This window comes from Ambystoma mexicanum, chromosome 2q, assembly GCF_040938575.1.
Source record: "Ambystoma mexicanum isolate Mex_15411 chromosome 2q, UKY_AmexF1_1, whole genome shotgun sequence".
In the NCBI taxonomy this organism is placed as follows: domain Eukaryota; kingdom Metazoa; phylum Chordata; class Amphibia; order Caudata; family Ambystomatidae; genus Ambystoma; species Ambystoma mexicanum.
In genome coordinates this window covers 1,091,314,611-1,091,336,543 of record NC_090924.1, presented here as the reverse complement: position 1 = coordinate 1,091,336,543, position 21,933 = coordinate 1,091,314,611, and the positions used below count along the sequence as shown (strand labels likewise).

General features: G+C 45.4%; 1 protein-coding gene across 2 annotated transcripts in view; it reads left to right on the top strand.

Moving 5' to 3' along the window:
* The window catches only part of LOC138569961 (1-aminocyclopropane-1-carboxylate synthase-like protein 1), a 240,250-nt gene that overhangs the window by 76,947 nt on the left and 141,370 nt on the right, over nucleotides 1-21,933 (top strand). For both annotated transcript variants that reach the window (XM_069648442.1, XM_069648441.1), the window contains exon 7: nucleotides 16,834-16,911. In XM_069648442.1, the coding sequence (XP_069504543.1) occupies nucleotides 16,834-16,911 (78 nt within the window). The remainder of the gene's footprint in view (nucleotides 1-16,833; nucleotides 16,912-21,933) is intronic.

Here is a 21,933-nt window from a genome sequence, read left to right as displayed (position 1 = left end):
AATTTTAAGATTTAAATTTAAATTACGCAAAGTGTAGGTGGAATCTCTAACATAATCAACTGTAGACAAAGCTAGTCTGTGTAGTCGCATGCGTTTTACAAGGGAGATTTGTTCATGGAGAGGGAGCCAACAGTTTGGGCCACTGGCGAAGAGCACAGCAGGTTGGGGTTTAAGTGATGTGGGGAGACCAGCAGAGGAAGAATTGCTACAGGAAAGGCAACGTATAAAGTACAACAGTGCCAGGAAGAGTAGAGTACAGTGAGGACTTTTTTTGCAGGATGCGAGTTCAGCCACTGAATGGTGATTGTGTTGGAAGGAAGTCAGAGTTTATTTGTTTTTTGTGGATGGGGAAGGAGGATGGCTGTTTCTTCAGCCAGGGCAGTAGTAGAAAGGGGGGGCTCGAAGCATGTTGAGTTAAATGTCATGCTCCCTGAGAGTATTATTTTATTTATTGGGTTTTTATAATGCATCTATAAACAATGTTTCAAGGTGCCACAAGAAAAAAGGGTATGGGGGTGTTTGGGAGAATTTTTAGTGTCTGTGATAATCACCTTTAACCCTAGCACTTTTGCTGGACTCAGGAATTTTTAATCTCCTGAGTGTGCATTTTTTTACCACTCATCTTTCTTTTTCTCTGACTGGGATTTTTACTGTTTTACGGATTCTGGTAAAGTCCATATGTTTAATACAGGCATCTGCTTTTTGCTTAGTGACACACAGCACCCTCTGTGCAGCTTCACCGCACGGAGTCCTTGGACTTCTCTTAATGTTTAAATAAATGTTCTTGTGAGAACTGCAGCTACCAAGAATGGTAAGGTAATTTTTATTACCTTTTTTCTTTTGAGGGTCCAGCACACACCATGTGGAGTACCTGGGGGCGAGAGGGAGTTGCATATTAACTACTTATCCCACTTCTCATGTAACCTTTTGTTACACTGACTAACTTAAATGGCTGGTGGCAGTGGTTACTTTTATTACCTTTTGTGCCGGTTACTAGCAGGCTGATCAGCTGCAATACACAACCCATGGCTGCCAATTTCTCAAAATGGCCCTTGTCTTTTTTTTGCCATTTCTCGTTTGTCAGTTTCTGCTGAGCTTTTACTCTATGCTTAACAATAGATGTGAGAGTTGCCTTTGGCAGGCTTCATCCCTGATGCCCACTCAGGCTCCAGTATGTCTGGAAAAGCAAGAAGTGAGGGAGAAGCCTGACAATTCACTGACCTTTTGTCTGTAGATATGCCTGGCTGAAAAACTTTCCAGCTGGCTGTCCTTGAGGACAGCACATCCTCCAGGTGATTGACAGCTACATGACTGTGAATTAATGGGATTCTGCATAAAAGGCAAGGATTTTGGGACTACAGTCGACCACTGGAACAAGGAATCCGAAGCTGAAGACAAGCGGAGAAGCCAGGACCACCTTCCAGGACCTCAGAAGCACCAGTGACTCCTTGCAGCTGAGCTGACCCCATTTTCACATGGGCAGGGAAGAGCCGCCAAGCACTACTCCCTTAGGCTGTTGAGACCAACTAGCCTCAAGACCTTCATTTTGGGGTCAATTTCCCCCCCCCCCCCCCCCGACTTTTCTGACTTTCCTGAGCTGCAGAATCAATACCTGGGGTACCTGGACCATTGAGTGCATAGTCTTCTGAAGATCGAATCCGTCTGAAACTTTGCAGGCATCTGTGATACTCCAGAGGCAGGAATCCTTATCCAAAAGTCCATCACCAGAGTTTGGGACCAAGTAATCGAAGCAAATCCGACCAGCGATATTCTCTTCTTGGTGCTATGAAAAAGGCACCAAAACCACAAAGACTAATCCATTGTGTGCGATGAATCCATTGCTGCCGACCCCTTCTCCAGTGCTCCCGCCAGAGGTCGCCCTTTCATCTCCACGACCAAGGAGCAGGAATCTGTCTGCAACACTGCACCTAGAAGGAAGCCTGCGACCATTTCTTCTTCACTTTCAAGGTACTGTGGTGCTTGGAGTGTAATTGCCTTGTGCCATTGTCAGTGCTTCCTGGCTTGGGAAGTGTTGTCTTCAAGTGAGAGTTGACCTCAACTCTGTTCAGACCTTTGAGTTTGGCTCCCCTTGTGCTCCTGTGTTTGCAGAACCATTGACTGGTTAACTCGTCCTCTGAAGATCGTCATCCGAACTGGAACTGTCCATTTGACTTTGACTGTCATGGTTTCCCAAAGGTCCATCTTCTTGATCGTACTGGCTTTGGCAGTCCTGGTTCCTCCATAGGTTTTAATTGTTCACACTTTTTTTATTGCTAGGAAACAGACTGCCTATATCCCTCTGGGAGAGTATACTAGTTATTAACAGTGTGTTCTGTCTAACTCAAACTTCCCCTCATCTCAATTTTGCAAAGGTGATAGTGATGTCAATTAAGGTCCGTATCCGCACTTGTGTGCTGGATATGTAAAGCATAGATGGTTACTCGCCTGCATTGTTTCTTATTTAACGTGATTCCATTTAACATTAAGTGTGCTTGTTAGTTGCTGCATTTTAGATTTGCTAGTGTCTTGTGTATATATAAATACATTTCTGATGCTTGTTAATCTGCTTAGAATCGCATGCTGTGCATATAGTCCGACATCTAGTGGTAATCAGAGTATTGGATCTTTCTTTCAAGGATCGAAAGGGGATGTCGACCGGGGCATGCCTGTAACGCGATCACTAATGTGACGGGTATTGTACCCAAAATTCATTGCGCGTTGATGTCCCTCAGATTGTGCTATCCGCCCAGGTAGCTGGTCGCCTTATGCAGAGATCGTAAGAGATATAGTGCAAAAAACATACCTTATTGTCCCACGACCGTTCGTAGTTTTCAGTCTTCGACCTTTGGTGGTTGTGGATCCCTGCGCAGGAGACGTCTGACTTTCGGCGACTGGGGCTTTGGTTGAAGCTGTTGACCGCATGGCCTCGCCCCTCCGGCCAGGCCTATACTGTGGGAGAGTGGGGCCCCTGGGTTGTGATTCTTTAAGAATGCATTTCCCTCCCCCGACCCCCTTGTCTGGCTGCTGCCCTTTACCTCTGCAATGCAGAAGAATCCATTTTAAGTTCTGTCCCTGTAACGTAACGTATCCTCATGGGGACAGTCACCCAAGTGTAACGAGTCTTGCAGGATCGCTCATCGTGATCATGAGTCTTGCCAACTTTTGTCCGACGCTAAAAGATCAGCGAACGAAGTGGTGTGTGTGTGGCCTACACTATGCAGCAGGCTAAGACTCTTTCCGGAGGCGCCTCTAGTGATGAGGACTCTAGCGGCAGCCATGGCTCCGATGTGGAGGCCATAGACCTTTCTGCGGAACCGTCAGGTTGCCCGACCCCCGACATGCAGGCTGCCGGCACTGCTATGGAGAGATCACACCACAGCGACAGGGGCACATCCGCACCACAACAAGATGAGCACACAACCCCATGGACTCCTTTGATGGATTTGTTTAGGAAGCAATGGGCGTCAACAGGCCCGCTGAATGGTTCGACTGTGCCTACCAATCCGCACGATGGCCCGTACCCGTCGCGCATGCATTTGGGCATTCCCACCATAAGGGCGCCTCTGTTAAAGGACCCAATCTACGCACCGCATAAGTGCGTCCGAAACTAAAGTTTCGGCAGTCCCAAAACCCTCAACGGCGCATCGAAATCGCTCCCTAATCCGCCGGAGCTATGCGAGAGTCTCACAAACATTGTTGCAGCGAATAAGCCGAAAAGCTCATTGTCAGTATTCAGAAGGTTCCCAGCCCCTCTGACTTTGTCTGACAAGGCCCTTCTTTCTGTGGACCCTTTTTCCACTGAAGAAACTTTCCTCCTCCTGACCCCTCTGGTTCATCCCAATGGACCAGAGGGTTGAGAGTTGTATGAATAAATTGTCAAGGTTTGTAGACTTCTCTGACAAATGTTTTGCCCCCAAGAGACCTAGGGGGCAAGATTCATACCCTAGTTTGCCCAAAGTGCAAAAACATTCCACCCAATTCTCAGAACCTGAAGAGGTCTGTGAAGATCTTTATGATGAACATGACAATCCTTTTGGACAGGACACATCTGACCCTTGCCCATATTGAAGTCCAGATCAGTCTGGTGACGAAGCACCCTGGCCTCCCCCCCCCCCCCCCCCACTCATTGTTAGGCAGAATTGCATGCTGTACCCTCTGGGACCACCACATACAATTAGGACTACAGGTGTAACAACCTGTACTAGTTTTTGGTAGCGAGCTGAGCAGCCAGGCTTATCTCAAGAGGGAATGTGAGCAGTACAAGGATGTTAGAGGTCTTACAATCAGTGGTTCAAGTAGACACTTACTCTTCCTTGGTTAAACACTTATTAAAAACATTTAGAAAACGTTCACTAGAAGGAGGCAACTTAATATTATATACACAAATCTACTTCAGTACCAAACCAATAAGTTTCTGAGTAAATTAGGCTCCCCTGAAATAGGAGCAAAATAGCATCTCGGGCACTTTAAATAGGCGTACAAAGGCACAAGTTAATAAGTACTTTCTTGGGCAGTGCAAATAGTTTCAGTTCACTAGAAGACTCGATTCAGTTCAATAGGCCTAGGCCAAAGTCAATGGGCTAGTGTGTTGGATAGGATGGAGTAGTTCTTGTAGTAAACGGTAAAGTCTTTGCCAACATTTTCAGAAGTAGTTTGTACGAAAAAAAATCATATGTTGGGTCACAAGCTGATTGGGCCTGCAAGTTGGGAAAGCTTCACAAACGTTCACCGCAAGAGGTAAGTTCCCTCAATCGGGTTGGCACAGTACCTTAATATGAAGAAAATGCAGCTGAAGACGTTGGTTCATGGCACATCTCACTGTTCCTGAGCCTCAGTTGTGGGGACAAGAGGGAGGACGTCGGAACTCCTGCACTGCACGGGGATGGGTCGAACAAGCTAGCAAATGAAGATATTTGGTTCGAGTAGCTGTAGTCCAGCACACAAGCTGGTGTTCCCCCCCTAGTTAATCATAACCAGTTCTGAGAATGGTATCCAGGTGGCTTACAAGTTGATTGGATTTACCAACTCAAAGGAAGAAGTCATCCTTGAAGGGGAACTCTATCTTCTGGCAGACGTGCTCAGCAGAGACGTCCCACTACCCGTAGAAAACGAATGGCAGTTACAGACATTATTTTCAACGTCTTCGCAGACTGGACTTGTTAGGCAAGATTGTATGTAGTCTCCCTGTGGTAGAAAACACTAGCCTTGTCCTCTTGGCATTAGGTAACCCAACCTTTGGTATAGGCCTCTACTACACATGTTGGTGGTGACTGAGCAGCCAGGCTGAGGGGTCCATGTGATCTGTGGGGTTGCAACATAATTTCAGTGACATGTATTTAACACTTATACTAAAGGTTTCTTGATAAAATAATTATTTATTAATTTAAGGCAGATTTAAAATAATCCTTCTTTAGGAGGGAGCAAATATGTAGCCCCTTAAATATACTTCAAAAATACACTTTCAGTAAATAAATGCCATTTTGGGATGGCACACACTTCCTACACCTTGAGGTGACTTGAATCGTTTAGGACACTGTGGACATTGATACATCACTTGTACATTTAAAGCATTACTGAGATTTGTCAAATCAGCCGCAGTAATGCATAGGAGTGTTGCCATTCTGCTAGAATAATGGGCTGTTAGAGAAAATTCTCAAGAATGTGCTAATTTCCCTTACCTTTGAGACCCCCAGCAACGTTGCTGGATTTCTAGGATTTTAATTTTTACATGGAAAGAGTGAGCCTTTTTCCCACTCTTTCATGTATTTTGATGTGTGTAACTTTTCTGACTCCCCAATGTTTAAATACCTTCTTGGGACTGAATACCATCTCCCAGTGCATGTGAAGTTAAATTGACTTTACTCGTTTTTGTTTTTTTTTATTCATAGACCCAGCACACACACTTCCTATAGAGTGCTGGAGGGGTTGCCTAGCATCCCCTGTGTCTAAACACTCATGTAACAGTCAAATGTTAACCTTTCCTCTTGAAATGGCTGGTGGCAGAGGTTTTAGAACAAACTACCATGATTTTTCCCCGACCGCGAACACCGGTAGCTAAAAACCAGGTCGGCAATGTTTTTCAATACGACGCCCAAGACCCCTCTGTTAAAAACACTCTGGTCATCTTTTTTTGCTGTTTCTTTTAGCAAAGGTCTTTCTTGCGTTAAACTCTGCGCGCCAAACCAGGTTTGATCCCTTTGTTCGATGCCCTTTGGTGGGCTTCAGTGCTGACGCTCTCCTCTGGTGCCGGAGAGTCTGGGGTGGACAGGATGTGAGGGAGGTGCCCGAAACTCCCTGTGCTTAGTCTCCTAGGAGACCTGAATGCACTCTGGTGATTGGCTGACTGTCTGGCAAGGACAGCCACCCTGCTGGGTGAGTGACAGCTAGGCTGGAATGAATGGGAGGAAACTGTTTAAAAGCGGGTCTCTGGGACTTGAAAGGCAGAGTCGACCACTGGAACGAATGAACCGAAGACTAGCTGAAGGAAGACTGCTGCAACTCCTGGACTGTTGGTTTGCCTGGTCAAGCCCTCCCGCAGGTCCGAATTGCCTGAAACTCCATCGACCGAGAATTTCCTTCAAGGACAACTTCTTCCCTTGAGCTGGTGAGAACAACCAACTCGTAAGCCACCTGGGCACAGTCTCCATACTGATTGAATTTTCATCAGTGCTGTTGAAAACCGGATAGCCAGTAAGGATACCAGTTTGTGGACTTTAAGGCACTTGAACCGTAAACCGACGCTTAGCCAAGCTTGTGGCCTCTTCCCTGGGCAGTGCAGGAACCTCCCGAAGTCATCCTTGGCCCCACAACTGAAGCTCCGGAACAGCGAGATCTGCAGGAACTGCCAGGAACAACTGCCTCAGCTACAGCTTTTCTTCATCAATAAGGTACTGTGCAAACGCAGTGTGGAAATGCTTTCTGCCGTGGTGAAGCTTTCCCAACTTTGGAGTCTTGTTCGTGCCTAAACCGACATGTAACTCTTTTTCTGGCAAACTACTACTTCCGCGAACATTGGCAAAGACTTGGTTTAAAACCAGAACTGTGCTATCCTATCCGAGACTCTGAACCATTGACTTTGGCCTAGGCCTATTAAATTGAATTGCAGGTTGTAGTGAACTGAAACTATTTGCTCTGCCTATGAAAGTAATTGTGCTTTAATTCTTTTTAACCTTTGTCTGTCTACCCTCTTTTGAAAGTTACAAGTGCCATTTTGCTCCCACTTCAGGGGAGCCTAACTTGTTCAGAAACGTATTGGTTGTGTACTGTAGTGTATTAAGATTATGATATTGAGCTGCTTCTTACTAGTGGAATGTTTTCCAACTGACTGTGTAAATAAATGTATATTCTTTTACCAAGAAAACTTGAATAGTGTTTGTTTGAACTATTGTGATTGCAAGTCCTTTGTGTAACCTCTTGTACTGCTCACATTACTCTTGAGAGAAGTATGGCTGCTCAGCCACTGGCGCCACAACTGTGTAGTACAGGCTTGTACCAAAGGTAAGATTGTACTTACACCTGAAGTCTTAATTGTGTGTAGTGTCCCCAAAGGGTACTACATGTAATTCTGCTTAACATGGGCTCCTTCTTTTTTGCCATTTTTAATTATCCTTGTTTATTGGGTTTTCCCCCGCCGTCCTAGGTGGGAAATTTTTGGCAGGAGCCTGTCGGCTTCTGGCTGAGGCTCGAGTGTCTGTGAAGGCAGGAAACTGAGGAGTTTAAAACTCTGCAGCCCTTTGCGTTCCAGCTTACTGAAAGGAACCAGTTCCCACTGGAGGGGCTGTCCATCCTGCTTGGACAGCCTGCGGCCTCTTTCTGTAACAGAAGTTGTGCTGTCGTTCCTGATAAATAGTCTGATGCTGGAAGCTGCACACAAGTAGACCACTGGAACCAAATCCAAAGAGTAAGATGAAGAAAAGGCAGCTGTAACGAATTCCAGCGACCGGAGAGCCGGCTGTGTAACCAAGCCTGTTTTTAACCCTTTCTTCTAATCGCACTGGGGTCCCAATAAACAAGGACTCGTACCAAGAGGGTTGCGAGACCCACTAGTCTTACTAATATCTGCATTTCGAGCCATCCCTCAATGATCTGCAACCTTGCTGGGCTGCAAACCACCAATACCCTGAGACCTTGTGCCAGTGTGCAGTGTACTGTCGTCTGAAGTCTGTTTCCTGCTGAATCCTTGGACTCCTGGGATTCAAATCGTGTCTCGACATCTAGCGGAAGTCCCCTCACCAGAGAGCTGTACTAAGAGTGAAGCGAATCCAACCAGTGATATTTGTTAAACAGGTTCCTGTAAAAGGGCACAAATCTGTGAGAAGCCTTGAAGAATCCTTTGTTGTTGGAAGCCTTAGTTCCCATCCAATGTCATTTTTCTTTTGTCACCAGACAGAAATTCTGGGACAAGGTCCTGTGCTACTGATTCGTTAAGATAATCCTCTAGAAGCTCTTCTTACCGAGGTACTGTGTTGGCCAAGCCAACACATACTTAAGTCTTGTGCAGACCCTGTGAGGCTGAGTGGGTGATTTGTGTGTTGGGAGTTTTCCCATACCATTGGCCCAGCCCTGACGTGTAAGACCTAAAGGGAGCCTTCTGTAAAGTTCCTGAAAACTCAAACTCTGAAGTGAATACTTGTTTGAAGAGATCGTCTGGAACTGATTTTCCTTCAACTGCACCCTATCCTCACCTGCCTGCAGCTGGCTCCTAGAACACACGGGTCCCTCTTCTACCTCTGAGAAAACTCATGCTCTAGAATAGGGAAGGACTTTAAAAGATAAGGCCTCTTTCTAGAAATTACAGCAAGTGTGAAAAGTACTTACAAAAGAAGTTAGTGTGGTAACTATTTCTGTAATGAAATGCGTTACAAAGTGTCCTATTACTTGCTACTTTTTGAAAAGTATATAAGTTGTTTTACTTTGAAAGTGTTTCGCTCTTATTCAAATTAAGTTTTGACAGACTATGACAGACAACACAGCAACAATGTTTTATCTAAGGAAACCGGAGGAACTCGCTCCAGAACTGTTGACCGAAGCCCAGGAGATCTGGCATTGGGCCCTTCAGCAGAAGATATATCTATTGGCGTTCCACTTGCCAGGCGTCAAAAACGTGCAAGCGGACTCTCTCAGCAGGGAGATGAATAGACTACACAAATGGGAACTGAACGACCAACAACTACACCGTGTCTTCAAGAAATGGGGTCGTCCGGCCCTCGATCTCTTTGCGACGAGAGACAACTGGAAATGCCCACAATACGTAAGCAGGTGGTCACCGCAAGGCTCACTAGGGGAACCCTTCTCTTTCCCGTGGACGGACGTTTCTGTATGCCTTTCCCCTGTTTCCGCTCATACGTCGGACGCTGCAATGGATCCACAGATATCCATGTCAGGTGATCCTGGTGGCCCCGTACTGGGCCAGACAAGTGTGGTTCTCCGATCTACTCCATTTTTCAGCGGCAGAACCAATGAGGTTCTAGAAAATCCTGAACCTTCTGTCTCAAGAGAAAGGGGTTGTTTGGCATCATGACCCGGACAGCCTCAGTCTGACAGCCTGGCTCCTGATTTCTCCGAGTTTGGTACGTTAGAGATTCCAGCGGACTGTCGTCGCATTTTGCAAGCGGCAAGAGCGCCGTCCACGAACGCTTCATATTCATACAAATGGAAGAGATTCTGCATATGGTGCGCAGGTCAACCAGGTTTGGTCCTGCTTAATATCACACCGGAACAGCTTCTACCATACATGCAACTCCTAGCTCAAAAAGGCTTGTCTGTTTCATCCATAAAAGTGCATTTAGCTGCCATTTCGAGATTTACTCGAAGAGACATTCAACTCCGTTATTTAGTGACCGGCTGATTAAACATTTCCTTAAGGGATTGTTCCGAACCTTTCCTCCAATCTGGAGTCTTAACCTGGTTCTGGCAGCGCTGATGAAGGCCCCTTTTGAGCTGTCGTCGTCATTGAAATTTTTGTCGTGGCAATTGGCTTTTCTGGTGGCTATTACTTTGGCTCGACGACTGTCGGAAATACAAGCTTTAGTGATCGATCCACTGTACTTGAGGTTTTTCAATAATAAAGTCGTGTTGGCTACTAATCCTCATTTCATTCCTAAAGTGCCTACCATGTTCCATAAGCACTCTTCTATAGTGCTGCCGACGTTTTTTCCAACACCTTCGTCGGTTGCAGAGAAAACTCTCCATACATTGGACGTGAAAAGAGCTTTAAAATTTTACCTCCATCGCACGCAAAGCTTCAGAGACACGAGACAACTATTTGTGGTTTATGGCCCTTCGGCTAAATGTAAACCGATCTCGAAACCAGGACTAGCCCGATGGGTGTTGTCTGCTATTTCCTTTTGTCACTCAAAAGCCAGAAAACCGCTGGAGAAGCGTCCAAGGGCCTATTCGACGAGATCCACTTCTTCGTCGACGGCATTGTGGTCCGGAATTCCGCTGGGAGGTATCTGTCAGGCGGCTTCCTGGTCGGTACCACACACGTTTACCCGGCATTATTGCCTCGAACAGCAACATGCTGAGGATACACAGATGGGTCGTGCAGTCCTACGGCACCTGTTTCAATAAGGTAAACCCCAATTAAGGGGTCACATGCTTCGGCTAATGTACTTTTAAGTGTGGTGTTTTCACTGTTGACATACTATAATGTGATGTTTTGCCATGATAAATATGCATTATGGTTATTGTGATATTGGTTTGCATGCACACCTCCAACGTTGGGGGATACTGCGATACAATCTATTCTAAGCATGTGAATCCATGAAAGATACCAATGCTGGAGAAATGGAGTTACAGGTAAACTATTACCTTCTCCAGCATTGATCTTTCATGGATTCACATGCGCCCGCCAGCCTCCCCTACGCATGCAAACCAGAGATTCCCCCCCATACTACTTTTGGGGGCCGAAATCTGAGGGAGCCGTGGGGGCGGGGCTATTACGTCCTAGTGGCGCTGCCGTACGCGGCCCAAAACGACGTAGATGGGACACAAGTGTCGGAAGTTTTCCTATGGAATATGTCTATATAACTTACCGAGGATTCCCAGCCTGACGACGGGGAATATTCTAAGCATGTGAATCCATGAAAGATACCAATGCTGGAGAAATGGAGTTACAGGTAAGAAACTATTCCCTTCCCATTTGGGAACATGTGCAACCAACTCTACTTTTAAACCCTTATTTTCTTTTCTAGGCAAAATGCCCATTCCCTTAAAAGTCCTTCCCTTATTCTTGGAGCATGAGTGTTCTCAGTGGCAGAAGGGGGCTGGGGGGGTTCACTAGGATTTAGTGTCCAACAGGCAGTGTCAGGATAGGTTCTTGAGTAGCAAAGGCCTTAGGAAGACTAAGCAAACAGGTGAGTACTAAAAGAGGGTCCTGGGGCTTCACAGAAGACACATTAGCAGGATTCTAGCAGTGGGACTGGGTGCACTGGATGAGAAGCCTCCCCATCCAAACACCCCACAGCTACATAGAAATCCTAAGACTTGGGGTAAGAACATACCCAAGCCAACAAGTACCTCACCATTGAAGATTTTGCAGCAGGAGGACTTCAGGGTGTGCAGCCAAATACCCGGTCAGTGTATTCCTTGTCGTGGTGACTGAAAACAAGACCTCAGAAGGAACTTTGCAGCAGGGATCGATGAAGGCTCTAGGCAAGGTTTTCCTCGTGGCTGAATGCGGTTCTGTGGATTTGGCGCCTTTTTCAAGGAGAATAGAATAGTGTTTGAATTCTCGTTGTTTCAAAGGTCCAGCCCTTTGGATCTTTTTGGACTCGCTTTGTGTCTCTGGTCATCCACCAGGATGTCGACCAAGTTTCAGAGATTCGGAAGACCATGCACCACACAGTGGCTTGAGGTCCCAGGGTATTGGGGGGGGGGGGGTAGGTATTACAGCTACGCAAGATCGCAGCAACGCGTGGAATGGCTCAAAATGCAGGAGTCTAGTGGGTCTCACCAGGCTCTGGGCCTTGGTCGTTTTCAGAGTCCCCAGGTCGATTGGAAGGAAGGTCTACAGCAAGCTCCGGTTACACAGCAGGCTCTCCGGTCGCTGGAGATGGTTTCATCTGCTTTTCTTCATCCTCTGGTTTAGGTTCCAGTGGTCGACTACTCTTCAGCTTCCAGGTTTGCAGTATTTAACAGGAACTACAGCACAACTTCTGCATTTTACAAGAAGGGGTGGTCTGGTTGTCCAATCAGGACAGCCGGCACCCCACTGGGCTTTGTCCCATTCAGCCAAGGAGGAAGACAAAGGGCTGTGGAGTTTTGGATTCCTCCCTCACGTCCTGGCCTCACACAGACTGGAGCCTGGGCGTGGAATCCCACCAAGGAACTTCACACCCTGGATGCGGGTGGGGGGGGGTCCTTGAACAAGAAGGGACAAGGAACACTAAAATGGTGAAAAAAGGACTGGAGGCATTTTGGTAAAATGAGCACCATTGGGTGCCTGTACTGCAGCTCTGAACACAGCCCGAGGTAAAGGTGCACCTAATTAATACAAGGTATCACTGCCACCAGCCATGGAAGGTAAGCTTGTCCCTGTAACAGAATTGTTACAATGTATCTCCTTTCACACTAAAACTGTATCTCCCCAGCACGCCACATAAGGTGGGGTGCGCTGGTTCTCAAAACAAAATGTAAAAGGATCCAAAGATCTTTTCTACCAATGGAAACTGTAGTTCTGTTCTCTCGGTTAGCAAAAGAAAGTTAAAAGGGGAGCCCCTAAGGCAACCCAGCAACAGGCACGTATTGCCAATGAGTTTTTAAAGAGGATAACTTTAAAAAGACACTATGGAGAGTCAAAAATATGACGCCCATAAAAAGAGTAAACGATTCTATGAGTGTGGAAAAAGGTTCCCACTCTGTGCTATTAAATAGCACACTAGTAAAGCAAAAGTTCTGGGGTTGACCCACGTCAGGAAGATTTACCATTTGATGAAAACTTTGCCTAATGATTGCACATTTGGGGTTCTGTGATATTGGATTCTTACAGGCTGCCAGTGACACATGTACAGACTACTTTGACAGTGCAGACCTGAATGGGGAGCCACTAGGAAAGGGCCTGTGAATCGTGAGGGGGTGGGGAGGGTGAAAAATGTAAAGTGACTCCCTGTGATTCACAATTCAGGACTTCCATCATAACGAACTATTAAGTATACATGTTGGGAGGCTGGATTTGTAGTGGTAGCAGCCAAGGACTACTGTTTGGTTCCTAAAGAGTCTGCAATGATCATGTGGCTGGATACAAGTACTTTGGCTCTGATGTTAAATAGCTTTGACCCTGGAAGGAAGGGTTGTAACTTGGATAGGCTCAACATCAGTGAGGCATGTTTTGATCTGGGGTAATGTTACACTAGAGTCCTACTTCTCCCTGTTTATGTTTAAATTTGTTATTCACCTGACCTAATGCATCATTATGTCTTTAATCTCAAAATGAATGGTTGTACATTTATTCAAAGTACTTGGAAGTTACTCACTTTGTTGTTCTCATAGAAGACCGCAATCGTTGCCACAGATGTCGATGTGAAAGCAAGGAGACATCTAATCGTATAATAAAAGGACAGATGTATGTTTGTCCGCTGCAGTAGCTGTTGGGTAAGATTTTCATAGCAATGATATGATCAATCTTCCTGACCTGTGTCAACCCCAGAACCTTTTGCGTTGCTATTTTTTCATATACCTCAGAGAACCTTTTTCCACACTTTCAATCTTTTACTCATTTATGGGTGTCCACTCTCCATAGTGTGTTTTTAATGGTGTCCTCTTGACAACTTTGTTATATACCTTTCCATTGTGGCAGGATTGCCCTTGGGGCTCCCCTATAACTTTCTCTGGCTAACCTTGTGAGAGCTACAGTTCCCAGATATCTGGATCCATTTTACATTTTGTTAGGTGAAACCAGCACACCACACCTTATGTTGAGTGCTGGAGATGCAATGTATCCCTTTCACTAACATTTCTGTTACAGGGACAAGCCTACCTTTTAATGCTGGTGGCAGTGAACCTTTTTACTAATTTGGTGCACCTTTACCATGGGCTGTTTCCGCAGCCCCAGTAAAGGCACCCATCAGTGCTCATTTTACCAAAACGCTCCGTTTTCTTTTTTCGTCATTGTCAGTGTGTTCCATGTCCTTTCTTGTTCCTTCCCCTGACCTACAGGGTGGGAAATTCCTTTGTCAATTTTATCTTTGGCCAGAGACCTCGGTCAAGCCCGCCCAGGCTCTGAGTGTCTGGGAAGGGAGGGAGGAGTCCAGAACTCTGCAGCCCTTTGTATTCCAGCCTGACTGTCAGAATCCTGTTCAAACTCCATGGCTGGCTGTCCTGGAAGGACTGCCAACCCCAAAGTTTGAATGTTGCAAGTCTGTTTGATTGGCTGGGTTCCTACATGAAGTCCGATCCTGGAACCTGAAGGGGTAGTCTACCACTGGAACCAAATCCAAAGAGGAAGATGAAGTGGCTCAGATTTCCAGCGACCGGAGAGCCTGCTGTGTAACTGGAGCCTGCAGTTACCCTTCCTTCTATCGACCTGGGGACTCAATAAATGATGACCCAGAGCCTGGGGAGACCCACTAGACTTTAAACCTGCATTTTGTGCCATCCTACGTCTTGCTGCGACCTTGCATGGCTGCAATATCCTGGGACCTTGAGTCGTCATGTGGTGCAGTCTTCCGAATCTTGCTGAAACTTTGTGGGAATCCGGCTAGAGCTCCAAAGATGTGAATCGAGTCTGAAAAGTCCCCTCGAGTGCTGGACATTACAAACAATGAGAATCAGACGGTCTATTTTCAGTCTTCTGGCTCCTGAAAAGGGCACCAAAACCACAGAACCGCATCCCGCGGCAAAAACTCTTGGCTCAAGCCTTCCCCGTTGATCCCTGCTGCAGAAGCCCTTCCAGTAGCCTGTCTTCAGCCTTCATGACAAGGAATTCAGCGACCAGGTTTTTGGCTGCAGATCCTGAAGTCTCCCTAATTGCAACCTCTTCTGTGCCGAATAAACCAGATCCTCTTGCCTAGTGCCTTCCCCGTTGAGCCCTGCAGCAAAAGTCCTTCCAGTGTTCTGTCTTCATGATAATGGAATTCAACAACCAGGTTTTTTGGCTGCAGATCCTGGTCTTCTTGCTGGAACTCTATTCTGTGCTAAGGTACTGTGCTGGCTGGGGTATTTACTTACCTTAAGTCTTTGTGATTTCTGTAAGCTTTGGGTGTTTTTGTGTGATTGGGAGTCCTTTCATCCAGGACCACTGCTGGAATCCTCCTAGGGTATCTTCTGAGAGGTCCCTGGACCCTTAACTAACTCTGAAGTGAAACACTTACTTGTTTGACCAGTCGTCTTTAGGAACTCTGTTGCTACTTCTGTGCCTTCCTGGACTGTCAGTTGGATCTAGTGCACCCCCCCCCCACCTTCTGCCACTGAGAACACTCCTGCTCCAAGAAGAAGGGAAAGCCTTTCTAAGGATTGCATAGAAAAGAACAGGTGTTTAAAAGTTTACTTAAATGTATATCAGTTAGTTGGTAATGTGAGAGTGGACATTTACAAAATGTCTTGCCTTGAATGTGTGTGGTGCCATCCCGAAAAGTGTGTATATAGGTTAGTTTACTCGACTGTGAATTGGTGGTTTCTCTTCCTCAAAATGTTAGCTTCACTTTAATATTCCTTTTAGGATTTACATGTATTAGTGCTCCAATTGGGTCCTGCTTCACCTGACTTGCGGTTAACCTGTCTAGAAGTCTGCCCTAGGTTGTACTTACCTTTACGTTGCTGATGGCTTTTTAAAAGATATATTGGTTTTACTTACCATGAGATAGCTGTGTGCCATCCTAAAATAAGTTATTTATTGCTTACCTCAATCTGTGTTCCACTGATATGAAAAGCAACTGTAATAGTATACTATACATTAGGTTTTACCTGCCAGGAATAGTTGTGCCAGTCTTGGAAAGTGTTCTATAGGTGTAGCAGGCCTTTATAAGCCTGGTACATCCCAAATGAGTTCTTATCTTGGACTGTTCCACTGAGCTGAAGAGCATCTGCGATTGTATATTACACCAAAAGGTCTTACTCACCTAACAGTCTTACTATAAATGTAGTTTTAGGTGTATACTGTTCCTTGAATCTGTGTTCCACTATTCCGAAAAGAATCCTGATAACAGGGTTGCTTGATTATGTGTTTTCTTTGCAGGGTGTTACTGCATAACTGACGGGGTCTGCTACCCTTGTGTTGCAGAAAGTTATCTAAAAGTAACTATTGGTTTTATCCCCCCACCCCCCATGAATGGGTGTTACTTATACTAAATGTGATTAAGGTCTGACTAACCTAGAATTATTGTTGGGTATTCTGAAGGTTTTTATTCTTTGGTCTGTATCTTCAAGCATTGTGGTTTGTTTTTATAATGTATTTATGACTGACAGTACTTGGCCTAATTGTATTTATAATAAAAAAAATTGAATTTTGAATCCACGGTGTACTACAGGTTCAGTGTACTTTCCTACAGCCCCCTCTCTCTTGATAAACCTGGCTGCTCTGTCTTCACTACCATATACTCAGGTGGCACAGCCTTACACTAAGAGTGAAGTCTTGTACTGTCTCGGTTGAACGCTTTTGCTAAGTCCTTAGTTGGACATCCAAAAAAACGTTCCCAACAGTAGCTTTGCCTGTTGTCACCGCTGGAGGGAGCTGTTGCCTTAGACCAAAGTGTGGGTTTTCATTCACACAGTAGGACCACTATCCTGTGTATACAGGCCTGTAAACTGGTGCTGTCATCTTCTGCTTTTTAGTATTGATGTTGCCTTGTGTTGGCCACATAGTGTGAAGATTAATATTCTTTTTGTTGAACACAGGGGTATAATAAAGAAGAACACTCGTTTCAGTTAACAGTTGGTAAATTGGAAATGGCAATGCAAAGCGCGAAAGAAAAGGTAAGAATTAGACTGATAAATTGAGTGATGAGCTTTATTCAGAAAAGATCTGTCCTGTAAAGCCACACACTGGCGCAGTTTCCTCATTTAAAGCTCAAACCATCCTTTTGGTTATGTTAATATGCTTTAATTTCTGCAACAAATAGGACATTGCTTTTGTAAAGAACAATGATCTTACAAATCTTGCAAAATGTTTTGACCAGAACACTGAAAGGTTTTCATGCGCTTCACATTGGACGATCGACTTGAAATGTTAAGTGGAAAAAACCTGTGAGTAATGTCTACGATGCGATTGAACATTGTTGCTGAATGTTTTGGTTATGTAATCCAAGGAAAAGTGTTCTTATTGAAGTTTTCCAAATTAGTTATTGAAAATCTAGTGATGGCTCTCAAGGTTATCATGCTTTATAAGAGCCATGTTTGATTTGTGATTCAGGAGGATGGCTCGGGGGCAATGTGCTTGCCTTGGAAGCAAGATGACACGGAGCACCACAGGTTCGATCCCCAGGTCTGCACTTGGAAACCTCTGGGTATTGAGCGTGGTATAAATAACGTATCATATATAATTGCTGATCCCTTTGGTCAATATCTACAATCTACTTGCTTGTTACAGGCCAACCTTCACCAAATTTGGCGTAACCCTTATAATCACTTTCTACGAGGATCTGGGATCATACTAGGGGTCTTAAGGCTCCCATGCGCTCTCCTTTGAACAGAGTGGGCACATTGGCCCAAATGTTGACCATGAGGACTAAGACAGCAGGAAACTGAACTCTTTGATCCAGCCATAGTAAAGCAAATAAATGTCTTTAATATGGCAGTCTGCAAAATAACCAGAAACACAACACTTCTGCCAGCTGACAAAAAAAGCTGAAGGCAGCCGCAAGAGCCAACTATAAGGGTTGGCGCCGTAAACATAAATTTAATTGAGCCTCGACAAACTGGTGCTTTATAGTATGCCTTTTAAGGAACAAAGATACTAAAGTTGTGGGTCCTGCTGCGTACCCTTAGAAATTCGCAAACAGAACAGGAGTTGACTGCTATATCAGAGGCCACATGGGCTGCCCATATTTCTAAAATGTTTTGGGTCAGTGATTAGAAATGCCACTATGTTTATGGCTGAACCATGATAGACATGAGCTGCGATGGTCTGGCATCCTATATCCGAGGCTAATATAGAGCTAATGATGAGATCTAATTCATTTAGAGCCATCGGACCAGATGGATTTAAGAATGATCCCATAAATTGGGCCAGACTACAGAGTAAACTATTTTTTACATGTATGCAAGATTAGTGCCTGCCCGCCTACGTGGCTGGAGTCTTTCCTTATCCCGATATACAAGAAAGGTTTGTGGAGTGATCCTGGGAATTTTAGACACTTGGCCATGTTGGACTGAAGTGCTAAACCTTTCTCACGACTCTTGTTGGAGCTTCCTACTCACTGGTCTGATATGTATCGCATCGTAGACATTACTCACAGGTTTCAGAAAGGCTCACTACTTCACATCCGATATGGATAATAAACATTTATATCTGAGGCCCTTTGCAATCTATATTTGCTATGTGGACACTAGCTATGCATGCAACACTGTCTATAAAAGGGGTCTATGGTCCAAATTGAGTGATTGGGGTTTAGACGCATCCCTCCATTTTATCGAGATGCTATATAGCAATACTGTGGTTAGTCCGGATGGTACCCTTGCGAAAACCTTTCCAACTAGTCGGGCTTGAAACAGGGTTGTGTTCTTGCCCCAACACACTATTTGTATGTCTGCTTTCGCTCTGCGTAACACACTTAACTGTTCCTCCTAGATATGGTGACTTGCCACACAATCATATGCTAATAGTTTTCTTCGACCAGACCCCTCTGGTTTGCCATTGTTCTCTTGACACACTGTAGGCCATTTAGCTTAGCATATTCCGATAAACCTCTAAAACTAAGGTAATGGCCATAGGAGGAGGGGTTAGGGGGGGAGAGAAACCTGGGAGAAAGTTTCCTTGGAGACTGGTAAGTTTGGAACAGGTGGAGGTGTACAAATAACTGTCCGTGCATATTGCATCTAATATAAGCAGTCAATGCCATGCTAAGATGGTTTTCCTCAGTCTGGACAAATAGGCTATTGTTGAGCAAAATCTTATGTAGTAGCCCTGTGGGAGACTACACCAGCCTTGGGGAACCCAACCTTTGGTATAGGCCTGTACTACACTAGCTGGTAGTGCAGCTGTCTTATCTCGAGGGGTCAATGTGAGCTGTAGAGATGCAACATAGGTATTCAGTGACAAGTAATCAAATCACTTATATGCAAGGTTTTTTATTAAAATTCTTTTATTAATTTAGCAGTCGGTTTTTAAATAAGCTTACTTTAGAAAGGCCAAGATGCAACACTACAATACACCAGTTTCAATGAAGTAAGTGGATGCCCTTTTGGGATGACAGACACTTCCTTCAACCTCGGGTGACTTCAATAGTTGGGACACTGTGGACATTGATATATCACTTGAACACTTAAATGCAGTACTGGAGTTATGGCAAAATGGAAAAGTGGTTAGGGAAGGAAACAAAGTTAAGGTCTCCTGAACAGGTAAGCACTTTTACAATCCCCAATAAATTATAGGTTAACCCTTTCGCAGCAATACAAGTAACTTGTGTATAACCTTTATAGCGACAGATGAACAAAATCAAAGGCTCAGTCTGCAGGGAGCCAGGACAGCCAATGTCAATTGAGCAAAGTCTAGGGGAAGCTGAGGCACTTCTTGAAGATAGCACAAAGGTGCCTTGTACAATGTTTGTAGAAAAGAAATCACTGTTGGGCCACAAGCTGTAAGACTGTTACAAGCAACTCTGCAAAAGGTAGCCTATGCAGGTCTCCACTGAGGGCAAGCAAGCTACACACGAGGCAAGTACCACTAGTTACACAGTACCTTGAGTCTGTAGAAAAGGTCCTGCTGGCTTCTGTTCCTGGGCCTCAGTCGCTGGGACAAGAGGGAGGACGTCTGTGGACTCCTGCAGTACGGTTCGAAGGTCGGCAGCAGCAATGGGCACAATTCAGATCAGCACTTCGTGATTTCAGCTACTCGCAAATGGCGCCACTGCGGTTCTTGGACACCTTATGGGCTCTTCCCGTTCTGGGATCCAGCACTCTGTTGAGGTAGCTCAGGCTTGGGAAGTCCTGCTTCGAGGGAGTCCGGAGGATCTTCCTGGAGCTCTGGTCCGGCTTAAAGGCGCTGCACTCGTCCTGGGGTTCCTGGCGCTCGGTTCCTGCAGCAGCAAAGAAGTACAGCCAGCCGAGGGAGGGGTTCCAGGCAAGTTTGCCTTGGGCTTGATTGGTCCCACCAACCCAGGGGAGAAGTCATCCTTTCTGGGCTTCTCTAGTTGATTAGAAATTCGGAGCTTCAGCACTGCATCACACTGGGCAAACCAGTGGTCTAGGAGGGTGCAGCAAGCTTCTCTTCCAGTTTCTTCTTGGGTTCCTTCGTCCAGTGTTCGACTCTGCCTTCCTTGCAAAAGACCCTGCCTTTTGTGCAAGTCTCTCCCATTCATTCGCAGCCTAGCTATCGCTCGCACAGCATGGTGGCTGTTTTCCAAGAACAGCTAGCCAATCACCTTCGGGTGCATTCCTGTAGGAGACTAAGCACGGAGTTTCGGGAACCTCCCTCGCTTCCTGCCCTGCCAGACACGCTGGAGCCAGAGGCAGGCTTCAGCAGTGAACCCCGCCAAAGACCAAGGGACCAAACTTGCTTTGCCACGCAGAGTAAATCTCAAGGACCTTTCCAACAAGAAATGGCGAAAAAAGACTGGGGCCACTTTGACAAAACTAGTCGCGACAAAATGGGCACCCATGGGTGTAATACTGCAGCTGAAGATTCAGCCTGCGGTAAAAACACACCATGGTAGGAAAAATAAACCACTGCCACCAGACAAAATGTTAAATGAGAAAGTAGACCAAGGGGATACGAAGTTTCCCTCCAGCTCCCCACGTAAGATGGTGTGTGCTGGGTCTACAAAGTAAAGTCAATTTCACTTTACTACTCTTGGAAAAAGTAGTTTATCTAAGAGAAGGTATTTAAACCTTTAGAGAAATCCAAAAGACTTTTCTGACACTGCACTGAGGGTGCTGTGTCACAATGTAAAAAGGTGATTCCTATGGAGTTTGTCAGACTCCAAGTCATAGAAACAGATTTCAAATCAAACAAAAATACATGAGTGAGAGAAAAAAGGGCTCACACTCTCCAGGATGAAAAGTCCTAGAGTCCAGCAAAAGAGCTGGGGGTCTCTAAGGTTGAAGGGAATTAACACAAATGGGAATTCTCTTAAACGGCTATCGCTGAAAAACAGGTCTGTTGAAGCTAGGATCATGGCCTATAGAGTCTCGGTGGTGCAGGCATATTGTATGCGCTGGAAACACTTCCTGAGGGTGCATTATGGATTAAGAAATTGGAGGGTAAAATACTAAGATTGTTGGGTCTACCCACATCCGTCCCGGTAGAAGCTATCTGACTGGAGCTGGGTTTTGTGTTTTTTGGAAATGTTGTGGAGGTTAGCTGTGTAAATTATGGGCTAGAATTGTCTTTATGGATCTGGAAAAAGAAAGCCTACTGGGCCTGACTCTTAGTCTGCGTTTGAGGTCTAGTACAAGATTTAAGGACATGCAAGACTTGGTACTAAAGCACTGTGACAACATTGGTATGGCTAGTCTGCCGGGCTCATTGGGGAAATGTATGCGCCTGAGTTCGTTGGAAGATTTAAAGACCATGATCTTATACTGGCAATTGACTATTTAGCAAGTAAAAGTAAATATGCCCTGTATTCCACTTACGGCATGACCATAAATAGCCCTTGCGATTTCTTTGAAAATTACATATGCCATCTTTGATCCGCTTTATGTATTTACGCTTCGGAATATTGCCAGTATATGCAAATAATGGGGCATTGCAGTGCCTACCAAGGGACAAACTTCTCTGCCGGTTCTGCCTTGATACGGTGGAAACATCTAGACAGCCGTTGGCCAGTGTAGGATTTT